Genomic DNA, 12,955 nt, shown 5'->3' on the forward strand with positions numbered 1-12,955 from the left:
CTTCTTTTCTTCAAGCAGGTGTTACAATATTGTGTTTGCGAAAAAAGTGTTGTGGTTTGCAGATGATATAACTGTGGTCTAATTCTTATTTGATCTATCTTTTAAAGGCAAAAAAACTACATGTGAGTTTTTGTAAAGCCTCTCAGGCATTTTGTATCACTGGGCTGCTACTCTTAGAGCACAGTAATAGAGAGCTGAATCTGACAGAGTTACACTGTTAATAGTGAGTTCAGTGGATGATCGGGATGTAGTTGACTGAAACCGACGGTCTGGGATATTCTCATAGCTGCTCCATGATCGGGCACCTTTATACAGTAAATATACTGGTTCTTTGTTAGGATACTGTCTGTACCAGTAAAGATAGACAAATTCGCTGCTTGTATCATATGAACAGCTCATCGTTACACGCTCTTCTTCTGTTCTGTAAATAGTAGTTTCTTTGTCTTTTGGTTGAATGCTGTCAGATAAAACACCTGCAAGACAATTGGACAGATTGAAAAGGTGATCTGGATTATCCACGTATCCAAAAACGCATAACAAATGATACTAGCAAACTTATTTGTAAAGTACCATTAAAAAATGTTAGCATGGACAAACATTTCAATTTAAATTATAACTGAGTCTGCTCAGGTTATATGTTTTATACCTGTTGCTGTAATGAGAATCAGTAGAAAGCATCTCTCCATGTTGGGAAGGTTTGCTAGCTTGCTACTGTATATGATCTGAAGTTTCAAGGTAAATGTACGATTGTAGCCTATTATGAAACCATAGTGTGGGTGTGGTTTATTTAGACCTCTGTCTTTCATTTCCTTAAAACCAAGATGTTAATATTGTGCCTTTAGTGAGTATATTTTAAAAATAACTATCATTCTTGTTGAATAAGTCTCTTCCTATGCTATTTCGATTTTATCAGCAAGTGTAACTTTATGTTCATAATGTTTCTATAAGGATCATTTAAAGTTAAACAGAATAGAACCTAAGTGAGTTAGAATATTATAATTTTTTTTTATATTGAGGTTTGTGTTTTTGCACTATATTTGGTGGTGATATATTATATATGGTGTGTTTATTTATATCTATATACATGATTGATCAAGTGCATTTTATGAGGAAAAACAAACCATTTAGGCCTTTTGAAATCTGTTACAAAATGACTTTTCTGATTCAGTTAATGCAACAATCTTATCTGGAAACATGTCCGAACCTGCTTTTTATCATTATTCATTTTCACAACATTTAAGCACAGCTTCACCAAATTACACAAATTCATAGGGTAATATGTACAATCTTCTGTTCTTTTCCTTGCACGTGAATTCCTTTCTGATATAGTTTGGCATTCCCTCTGAAATGTTTTAATGTACAAAGCACCCTCCAGTTGTGGTGTGACAAACCTTTATTTACAACATTCGTGAGTCTAACGAAGATTACAGTCAGATTCTTGTACGGTGTGTTGAGTGTTTCCTGTCACTGTGGGCCTCAGAGCACAGTTATACAGAGCAGAGTCTGATACAGCAGCAGAAGAGATGATCAGATCCACACTCATATCTTCTTTTCTGGAACTGATGGATATTCCAGAAACTGGAGGATTAGCTTTAACAACATATCCTGAATAATCCAGGATGAGGAACTGTGGTGTTAAACATGCATATTGTTGATACCAGTGAAGACTTTCAACAGAACCAGTGTAGTTACAAGAGAGTTTCACTTTCTCAGTCTCAGTGGCTAATGCTGCATCACTGTATGGGGTGATGACATCTTTAGCTCTGTTACCTGCAACAAAAGATTATTTAAGTATGTTTAAGATGAGATACTGTTATGCAATGATAATGATACAAGAATTTACCTTGAGTTAAAGTCAGCAGTATAAGCACACAAGTGAACATGATGATAGTTGCTGCTTGCCTCAGTGATCTGTGATGCTGATAATCATTGAACTAATCTGTTTCACAGCCCTGTGTTAAGCTCCGCCTTTTGACATAACCATCTTATAAAGCACAGAAATTAGATATATTATGGATAGATACCCAAATCTGATTGCACTTGTCTTTTTTTCAAAGTAATGTCCTTTTGCAAAGTATTTTTCAGATTTTCTGTAGCAGAGCATGTCTCCATAGCACATCCCCTTAAAGATACAGTCTTCTTCAGACAGTCTGCTATAAGAGTGATGTATGTTTTTTTATATTTTTTACAAACAAACATCCTTAAAACAACACTTTAGTTTGAATGCAAAAATAACTCTAGAAAATTCTAGAGCTAATGCTAGAGAAATACATTTGACAGGCAAAGTCAGCCAAATGAATATAGAGTTAATATGCTAGGAATCATTAGCATGTGCACAGCAGTCACTATTTTCATAGTAATAACTGCTGAATGAAGTTTTATGCTTAATTTCATTTATCTCAGTTAAATTTTAGCAGGTGTTAATGTTATTTACAGAGGTTTTGTGGTTAACATTAAGTGAAGCTGTGGTTTGATTTCTAGCTGTTTAAACACCGTTCAAAGCAGTTATTTTGTGTGTGAGTTTTTGTAAAGCTTCTCAGGCATTTTATATCACTGGGCTCCAACTCTTAGAGCACAGTAATAGAGAGCTGAATCTGACAGAGTTACACTGTTAATAGTGAGTTCAGTGGATGTTTGGGCTGTAGTCGTCTGAAACCGACGGTCTGGTATATCCTCACTGCTCCATGATCGAGCACCTTTACGCAATATAAACTGGGGTTCTTTGTTTGGAAACTGTCTGTACCAGTAAAGATAAACATAACTGCTGCTTGTATCATATGAGCAGCTCAGTTTCACAGACTCTCCTTCTTCAATGATTATATCGTCCTTGACTTTTGGTTCAATGCTGTCAGCAAATACACCTGCAAGAGAATGAATTATATTTCATGAAAGTTGTATTACTCCTTTTGTAGCAATATAAAGTATGTCAGTTTTCTGATTTAAAATCAAGTGCACTTTACCTGGTACTGTTATGAGAATCAGTAGAACACATCTCTCCATGGTGAGAAATGAACTTATAAATAAGGCCTTTCAACATATGCTTGATGATTTTAAGTTAAAGGTAAATGTTTGAATGTAATGGAAAGTCATTTGTGCAGCTATCATGTCTGTAAATGTGGGTGTGGTTTCTGATGTTTAGACCACCTTCTGTCTTTCCACATTAAACCTGAGATAACTGTCAGTTAACATGATTTCCTAATGATCTGCTATAGAAAGTGTTTTACATCTTTGATTATCCTGCACTCTGTGTGTAGAGAAAATACCTTAAAAGTTAAACATCATTGACTCTGAATGTATTGTTTCTGTTGTGACTTCATCACCTTGTGGCTGATGACAAACATATACATGTATCACAAAACTGGTAAATGCTCCAACAAAACAGTATATGATAATTGTTAACTTTTGTTGTCACAACAGAAATTTCAGAAATATTTTCCCAGGTTTACTCTATTTTGGCTTACATTACTTTTTTGAAGACTCCACTGGACTCCAGTCCATCAGTTAATGTCTTGTGTGACGTGAAAAGCTGGGTGTTTGTATGAAGTCCATCTTTAAGGTAATTTAACTTGAAATCATCAATTCTGATTAAAAAATTACTCCATAATACATGATATTCACTCTTTCTAACTGTTGTTGCTTGTAAACAGTGTCAAAGTTTCTGCATATGTCTCTTCTTCTTCAAACTAGATTACTTTTTTTAATGGAGAAAGCAATATTATGCATTATGCCTCCTAATAATAAATCTGGCTATTACAAATGCACAGCTTTTGACCTCACATGATGTTCATTTATGGACTGAAGTCATGTGGATTACTTGTGGATTATTGTGATGTTTTTATCATCATTTGATCTTATTCTGATGGTGCCCATTCACTGCAAAGGATCTATTAGTGAGCAAGTGATGTAATACTTAATTTCATCAAATCCATTCCAAATTTATCATGGATAGCATGAGAACGAGTACATTTTTAGAAAATGTTTTGAAAACTGTTCCTTTAAAAAATGAAACACAGTTTAATTGTTAGATTCCCTATATTTACTCTCGCAAGTGGTGATATTTCCATGGAAAATTTAATTTTAATTTACAATAATTGTGTACAACATTAATCTTATTTTTGCAGTTCCCTCCTAAACAGTTTTTTTTTTTTTTTGCAGGTGTTACAATATTGTGTTTTATTAAAAAAAGGTGTTTTGGTTTTACACAAGAAATGATTGTGGTTTAATTTTCATTTCTTTTTTTTTTTTTTTTTTTTTTTTTTTTTGAGCCAAAACCTACATGTGAGTTTTTGTAAAGCTTCTCAGGCATTTTGTATCACTGAGTTCCAACTGTTTGAGCACAGTAATAGAGAGCTGAATCTGACAGAGTTACACTCTTAATAGTGAGTTCAGTGGATTTTTCTGATGTAGTCGACTGAAACCGAGTGTCTGGTATATATTCATATCTGCTCCATGACCGGGCACCTTTACGCAGTAAAAAATCTGGTTCTCTATTAAGATACTGTCTGTACCAGTAGAGCTCAACATTAACACTGCTTGTATCATACAAGCAACTCAGTGTTACACGTTCTTCTTCTTTTCTGTAAATATTAGATTCCTCTGGTTGAATGCTGTCAGATAATACACCTGCAAAACAATTGGACAGATTTCAGAATAGGTCAGATGGCTTTTCCACTTATTCAAAAATACATAACATTTGTAAATGAAAATCACAATAACAACACAGTTTCTTAAACAAATGTAATGTTGTTGTAATGGAGAAAAATATGAGCATGACTAAATCATTTTAATATACATTATGTTTGAGTCAAATGTTTTATACCTGGTGCTGTTATTAGAATCAGTAGAAAGCATTTCTCCATGCTTGAAAGGTTTACTAACTGTCTTTGTAAAATGAAATTATGGTTTATGTATGTAGTGGCCTATTATGCAACTGCAATGTGGGTGTGGTTTATTTAGTCAACCTTCTCTGTTTTGTCTTATTAAGAGCAGAGATGTTAAGATTGTGCCTTCAGTCAGGGTACATGAATTAAATTATGTTTATGTAACTATAATGATCGTCCAAAGCTGAACAAAATAAAGGCAATTTAGTGGACTTAGAATATTCAGCATTGTAAAGTGCAGTTTGTGTCTATTGCATTATATTTGCAGTCTACTTAAATATTTTGTTATGGTCTGTTGATTGACATTTATATGCATTATTGATCGAGAACATTTTGTGCGGAAAAAAGGCCCTTTGAAATCTGTTGAAAAATGCTTGATATAATAAATTTCACAATCCTCTGAGTCTTTACCCAAGGATCTATGTGGCGAGTGGGGCGGGGCCGAGAGGCGTGGGAACGAGGAGTGAGGCCAGGTGTAGTGATTGGAGATGAGCTACACCTGCGCCCCACCGCCAGTATCGAGTACCACGTAGGAGATGGAAGGATATAAAACTGGAGCGACTATAGTGAAGGACGAGAGAGGACCAGGCCTGGGACATTATTTTATGCGTTTGCTTTTTATTTATGTGCACCAGTCGGCCGTGAGGGGCTGGTGTGCCGTTTTGTGTTTATTTTGAATTATTAAAGTGTTATTGATTGTGCGCCGGTTCCCGCCTTCTTCTTCCCGATGATTAGGAAGTGTATATCGTTACAGTGGTGCCGAAGCCCGGGAGAAGGAGGGACGCGCTGCTGAAGATCCCTCGCCGCTGTGGTGAATCCGCGGTGCCCTCGAGCAGGCGAAGTATGTGCCGCCATGGACGTTCGAGGCGGTGGGCTGGAGCGAGTTGCTGGGGACGGGCGAGCTCGCTGCCGGCCGCCCACGATATGGAGGGGCGGCTGCCGTCTGTGAGGGAGCGGAGGAGTCGGCACCGTTCGCCAGGGGGCCGGAGCCTGCCGCCTCCGTGACGGAATCCGGAGGGGCAGGGAACGGGGGACTCCTGCCGCTGCCCAAAATCGTAGGAGCCGTCGCCGTCCACCGGGCGGCAGAGGAGTGTCGTGCCGTCAGCCAAGGGCCGTCCAGTGCCACCGCCGGGCACCGCGGAGGAGATCACTCAGCCGGTGGAGGGCCGAGCAGCAGTGCGTCTGGGAACCGGAATTTTTTTTTTTTCCTCTCTCCCCTCTCTCGTCCCTGTCGCTCCTCCTTCCATCTCCTTTTCTCTCGCCTCGTCTGTCCTACCCCCAGATTCCCGCAGGTCCCCGTGAGCGGTCCCCCCCGGAGGGAAGGGGGGGGAGTAGAGCGCAGTCTCGAGGGTACCCCCCGGCCTGCGAGGGGCGATGGGGGTATGTGGCGAGTGGGGCGGGGCCGAGAGGCGTGGGAATGAGGAGTGAGGCCAGGTGTAGTGATTGGAGATGAGCTACACCTGCGCCCCACCGCCAGTATCGAGTCCCACGTAGGAGATGGAAGGATATAAAACTGGAGCGACTATAGTGAAGGACAAGAGAGGACCAGGCCTGGGACATTATTTTATGTGTTTACTTTTTATTTATGCGCACCAGTCGGCCGTGAGGGGCTGGTGCGCCGTTTTGTGTTTATTTTGAATTATTAAAGTGTTATTGATTGTGCGCCGGTTCCCGCCTCCTTCTTCCCGATGATTAGGAAGTGTATATCGTTACAATCTATTTTGTATTTTTTTTTTTTTTTACTTTAAGGATATTAAGCGTATTTTTCAGTGTTTAAGATTTTTAGCAATGTGTCATTATTCATTTTCATGACATTGAAGAACAATTTCACCAAATTACACAAATGTAGAGGGCAATATGAACTGTCTTCCATTTTTCCTTGCACAGGTGAATTAATTTCTGGTACAGTTACAGAAGGTGACCTCTCTGAAATGTTTCAATGTACACAGCACCCCCCAGTGGTGGTGTGACACATTTATTATCTCATTTACATAATCCACAAGTCTACCAATATAAAACATTTGGGAATCTGAAAAATATAAAGGATAATTAATGTTCACTTTATTTTTTGACATGTTTTTAAATAGATTTATAATAGTCCTATACTAATTTTCTGTCAATAATCCCATTCAATAATGAGAATGTACTAAATAAATAAGAAATATTATGTAGTAGAAATACTAACCAGCTGGAAGATGTAGTGTTAAATATGAATTTGAATGTAATGTTAATCTATGTGGATGATGTTTGTTGTTTTTGACATCTCATTTTATGACTGTAGAGTCAGTCATGTTCTTGTACAGTATGCTGAGTGTTTCCTGTCACTGTGGGCTGCAGAGCACAGTAATACAGAGCAGAGTCTGATACAGCAGCAGAAGAGATGATCAGATCCACACTCATATTTTCTTTTCTTGAACTGATGGATATTCCAGAAACTGGAGGATTAGCTTCAATAACATGTCCTGAATAATCCAGGATGAGGAACTGTGGTGTTTAACCTGCATATTGTCGATACCAGTGAAGACTATCAACAGAACCAGTGTAGTTACAAGAGAGTTTCATTTTATAATCTAGATCTACAATTTGGACTTTTGTGAAACCTTCCCTGTAGTATGAAATATTACTAAAATGTATCAGGAGCCAAGCGATACCACTGCAGAGTGCAGACTAATCGCTGAGGACTAGCTACAGGAAAGAGTTATTGTGTCCAACTCTGTCCCAAAAACTTCAGTTTGGACTGGTTAGATAATATTCTCAAAACTCAGCTCAGCTCAACTCAACTCATAAAAACAGTCCGTGCGCCCGGGCGCATGGTCTAAACTGGTTGTCCCCATTCTCTTGAGTAATGGGTGTATTTTGTGCGTAACGTGCAATAAAAGTGCAATAAAAGTCTCATCTTCCATTCCCTTTAAGAGCCAGTTGTGCTCGTGCCATGACGGATTTGCTATTTACACAGCGGAATTTGGCAAGCACAAAAACAGAAAGCATCTCCGAGATGAAATGGAGCTGCTCGTGTGCGAGTAAATAGATAGCCTTGTTCTGATACATGCGATGACTATCCATTATTACATGTAGGTATTTTTCTAATTACTTAGCCTACAAAAAATTATGAATGAATGAATGAGGAGTTATAAATCACATTAACACAACAGTCACTTTTTCATAGAAAAAATTGTTGAATGAAAATTTTATGTTTATTTGTATTCATCTCAGTTACGTTTTAGCAGGTGTTGCATATCCTGTTATTCACAGAGACTTTGTGGCTGACATAAAGTGCAGCTGCGGTTTGATTTTTAGTTTATCGAATACGGTTCAAAGCAATTATTGTGTGTGTGAGTTTATGTAAAGCCTCTCAGGCATTTTGTATCACTGGGCTCCAACTCTTAGAGCACAGTAATAGAGAGCTGAATCTGACAGAGTTACACTGTTAATAGTGAGTTCAGTGGATGTTCGGGCTGTAGTCGTCTGAAACCGACGATCTGGTATATCCTCATCGCTCCATGATCGAGCACCTTTACGCAATATAAACTGGGGTTCTTTGTTTGGAAACTGTCTGTACCAGTAGAGATAAACATCATTGCTGCTTGTATCATATGAGCAGCTCAGTTTCACAGACTCTCCTTCTTCACTGATTATATCGTCCTTGACTTTTGGTTCAATGCTGTCAGCAAATATACCTGCAAGAGAATAAATGATATTTCATGAAAGTTGAATTATACTCCTTTGTAACAATATATTATATTAGTTTTCTAATTTATATCTACATAATTAAGTCTTTGAATCTGCAGTCTGTTTTAGTGCTGTGATAATTTACTTTACCTGGTACTGTTATAAGAATCAGTAGAACACATCTCTCCATGGTGAGAAATGAACTTATAAATACGGCCCATCAACATATGCTTGATGATTTGAATGTAATGGAAAGTCATTTGTGTTGCTATAATCTCTGTAAATGTGGGTGTGGTTTCTGATGTTTAGACCACCTTCTGTCTTTCCACATTAAACCTGAGATAACTGTCAGTTAACAGGATTTCCTAATGATCTGCTATAGAAAGTCTCTTTGTGTGTTTTATATCTTTCTGCACTCTGTGTGTAGGGAAAATACCATGATGCTTTGAAAGTTAAACATCATTTAATAAGTTCAGACTGAATGAATTGTTTCTGTTATAAATTCACCCCCTTGAGGCTGATGACAAACACATATATGTATTAAAAAACTGGTGTATTCATAATAGAGACCAAAAAGTAGCAAAAATGCTCCTATACAAAACAATAAATGATCATTGTTAACTTTTGTTGTCACAACAGAGCAGTACGGATGCTGAGGAGTAGTTACAGGACACAGTAGTTACATTTTCTTCTTCTTTCTTATAAACCTCAGTCTGGACTGGTGTGATGACAGTCATAAAACTGCCACCTTCAAAATCAAGAGTCAGAATCAGTTTATAGAAATTCAATGTATATAAAAATGAACTAGCACAAACACCACGCTTACTAATCTCAACTAGACAAAATTATAGAAAAAACTAATAAATTCAATACATATATATAAGAGAACGAATCAAAACCAGTTAAGCTGAATAACATTTTGATCATAATCAGGATCAACTAAACTTTCTGTTCGTCCTTGTCACAGATGACGTGTCAGGCAAACTCCTCCCCTTAAAAGGATAGTTCACCCAAAAATCTAAATTATGTCATTAATAACTAACCCTCATGTAGTTCCAAACCTGTAAGACCTCTGTTTATCTTCGGAACACAGTGTAAGATATTTTAGATTTAGTCCGAGAGCTTTCAGTCCCTCCATTGAAACTGTGCGTACGGTATACAGTCCATGTCCAGAAAGGTAAGAAAAACGTCATCAAAGTAGTCCATGACGTTAGACATCAGAGGGTCAGTTAGAATTTTTTGAAGCATCGAAAATACATTTTGGTCCAAAAATAGCAAAAACTACGACTTTATTCATCATTGTCTTCTCTTCTGTGTCTGTTGTGAGAGAGTTCAAAACAAAGCAATTAGTGATATCCGGTTCGTGAACGAATCATTCGATGTAACCGGATATTTTTGAACCAGTTCACCAAATCGAACTGAATCGTTTTAAAGGTCCCGTTTTATGCGCTTTTTTGAAGATTTGATTGTGTTTATAGTGTGCAATATAACGTGTTCATGTTTCGCATGTAAAAAAACACAGTATTTTTCACACAGTTCACCTATCTGTTTTCACTGTCATAAAAAAGGGGTGATGTCTTCCTTGTTCTATAAAGTCCCTCCTTCAGAAATACGTAACGACTTCTGATTGGGTCAGCGGTTCCTGTGTTGTGATTCGACAGCAGCTGAGCGCACGTTCCCTCCTGGAAACGCGATTGGACTAGTTTTGAGAAGCAAGTGTGCAGGAACATGTGCTGGAGATGTACTTATAATCACAGGAGCGTTTTTACTGACGAGATGCGCATGAAAATTGCATTCGATTTTTTGCACAGCCCTAACATCTAGTTAACAAAGCTAAACAGCGTTGCCCTTTGTGTAATAAGTTACAGAAACTGTTTAACGCACCAACTTATATTATAATAATAAAATACACTTACCAGTTGTGGTCCATAAACAACGCCTTCTCCAGACAAAGAGGGAACTGCTCCATCTTTCAAGAATAATCTTTGTGCGAATCTGGCATTAAACAAGCTGTCCTCAGCAAAATGTGTGCACATAGTTTTACATGTGGATTATAATTTTCGGGAACCGAGTTAAACATAAATTGTAACCATTAATCTCCAAGTACAGCGTCCCTGGGAAGCTCATACAAAGATGATTGGACTCCGAGATGAAAATAACAGCGTTTCAACGACATGTCAACAAACACAAACGCGGCCCTTCCTCCTTCTTCGTCGGAGTGCAACAAGGCCACGCCACCCTTTTTGTGAATTCAAGTGGGCAGAGATTAGTCAAAAAACAGTTTTAGGGATGTCATTACTGCTGGAACTAGAGGGATGTAGTCCAAACGGGTCATTTTTGTAGGCGAATTCTGTTAAATCAAATATCTCGCTTGGCATTGAACTTTGAACTTTAGAATTTTACAGATATTATTTATACTCTAACAACAACATTACACACTAACTAAAGTTTAAAACATGGGATCACGAAGAAGGGGACCTTTAAACGGTTCACGTCTACAATACGCATTAATCCACAAATTACTTAAACTGTTTTAATGTGGCTAACACTCCCTCTGAGTTCAAACAAACCAATATCCCGGAGTAATTCATTTACTCAAACAGTGTACTACACTGACTGAACTGCTGTGAAAAGAGAACTGAAGATGAACACCCCGAACCGAGCCAGATAACAAATGAAAGATTGACTCTGTCACGAGTCAAGAACCGGTTGCATCGGTTTTCGGATCACCAGTAGTTTTTTTCGGACAGTTCGATTCAATATACTGGTTGAAGAAAACGGTTCACTGGTTCTTTTGCGCTCGACATAATGACGTCATTAGTGATGATTGCCCTTGATTCAAGCATTCGGTTTACCCGTGCTCATAACATTAGCACAGAATCAGTTCAAAATCAATATATAACATACATATTGATACAGACAGTGACTGCTCTATTTACAAATAAGTTATATAAGAAAAAAAAAAAACCTAAACCAGCGGCATAACGAGATGGGAATATAGACTTCGCTCTGTCCTATATCCATGACACTGACTCACTGCGGAGCTGCCAGTTTTAATCTGAACAGCTCTTAAACCCGAGTGGATGGATAGATGCATGATGGGCTAGTATTAACAACAAATAAGAATAAAAAAAATAAAGGTCTTTCCAGCGTTAAGATAATAACATTACTGTTTTTTTTTTATCATGTTGTCTCAGTTATACATTTGACTGGTAAATGAATGATAAATAACTATATTAAAACTTGTTTTGAAAAATTAATTTGTCATTTGAATATTGATTTTAAAATAAAAATTTTCTGAAGGGCCATATGCTATCGCCCAGCCCTAAAAGCAAGTAAAGAAGGCTCCCTTTAAAATCACTTACAAGTTGTCAGTTAATGAAGCTCTTTTTTTTACATCGTGTGCATTTGTTGATTATAATGAGAGAACTTGAGTTTAATTGTGAGCACGGTTTATTAATCCGTCCATTCTTTAGAGTTTCAAAGAGTAAGCTAAATCGTGCAGGTTTAATTTATTTGTTTCTTGTTTTAGACTAATTAGGCCTAAATAATGGGAATGAAATAATGCAGTGCCTCACATTTTATTAACATGCAACTATTTCTTAATCAGTTTACAGACAAATGTCTTTTTTCCCAAGAAGTTGTCAAAAAAATAAAATAAAAAAAGGACAGGACAGGTATCGAATAACAAAAATGCATGCTGTTTTATTTATTAAAATATAAATTAAAATATAGGCCTAATATATGAAAATATTGACATTTTGCATATTAATCCATGTAGCCTAGCTCACTAAAATAGGCTACCATGAAAAGTAAACCACAATTTCTTTTGAATAATATAACAAATAATTTATATAATATAAATAATACTGCACACCTTTTAAATGTGTCAAATCTAAAATATGGTTTAATACCATGTAGCTTAGAGAAAATATAAGCACAGGCTCAGTGACAGCTTGACATTTATCCCGCTTAAATTCGTTCTAAGAGATGCATAACTTCATAAGTACGAAACTTTAATCTGTGAATATTAAATATGAAATATATTAAATATTTTATCTATAATGTTTTTCTTTCATTTTCCCTGATGGAAGTGGTCAAATGTAACACATCAGCGAGGCAAAACTGACGCCTATTTGCGAAAATGTGCTTTGATGCGCTTGTTTGATAACTTGTGGTTAAAGTGCCACTCAGCGGTCAAAAGCTGCAAATGCACTTTACAGACGCCGCGGCGGCGGTAAAAGGGGCGTTTTGGATGTCTACCTACTGTAGATAGCCTAATTCTGATACATGCGATGACTATCCATTATTACATGTAGGTATTTTTATATTTAATTAGCCTACAATAAATTCTAAACAACTAATAAATTAAATACGTATATATAAGAGAACGAATCAAAACCAGT

General features: G+C 37.2%; 3 gene segments (V, D, J or C); all 3 read right to left on the reverse strand.

The window, feature by feature from the left end:
- Positions 1-401: 401 nt before the first annotated feature.
- LOC127951454 (Ig kappa chain V-VI region J539-like) lies at positions 402-1,883 on the reverse strand. The segment is given in 3 exon segments: positions 402-473; positions 1,484-1,770; positions 1,844-1,883. Coding segments are annotated over 3 exon segments (399 nt in total).
- A 667-nt stretch (positions 1,884-2,550) lies between these two features.
- On the reverse strand, positions 2,551-3,000 carry LOC127951455 (T cell receptor alpha variable 18-like). The segment is given in 2 exon segments: positions 2,551-2,861; positions 2,961-3,000. Coding segments are annotated over 2 exon segments (351 nt in total).
- A 5,094-nt stretch (positions 3,001-8,094) lies between these two features.
- Positions 8,095-8,790, reverse strand: LOC127951261 (T cell receptor alpha variable 38-2/delta variable 8-like). The segment is given in 2 exon segments: positions 8,095-8,557; positions 8,700-8,790. Coding segments are annotated over 2 exon segments (351 nt in total).
- Positions 8,791-12,955: the final 4,165 nt, after the last annotated feature.

The sequence above is a fragment of the Carassius gibelio genome, chromosome B2 (genome assembly GCF_023724105.1).
Source record: "Carassius gibelio isolate Cgi1373 ecotype wild population from Czech Republic chromosome B2, carGib1.2-hapl.c, whole genome shotgun sequence".
NCBI classification, from domain to species: domain Eukaryota; kingdom Metazoa; phylum Chordata; class Actinopteri; order Cypriniformes; family Cyprinidae; genus Carassius; species Carassius gibelio.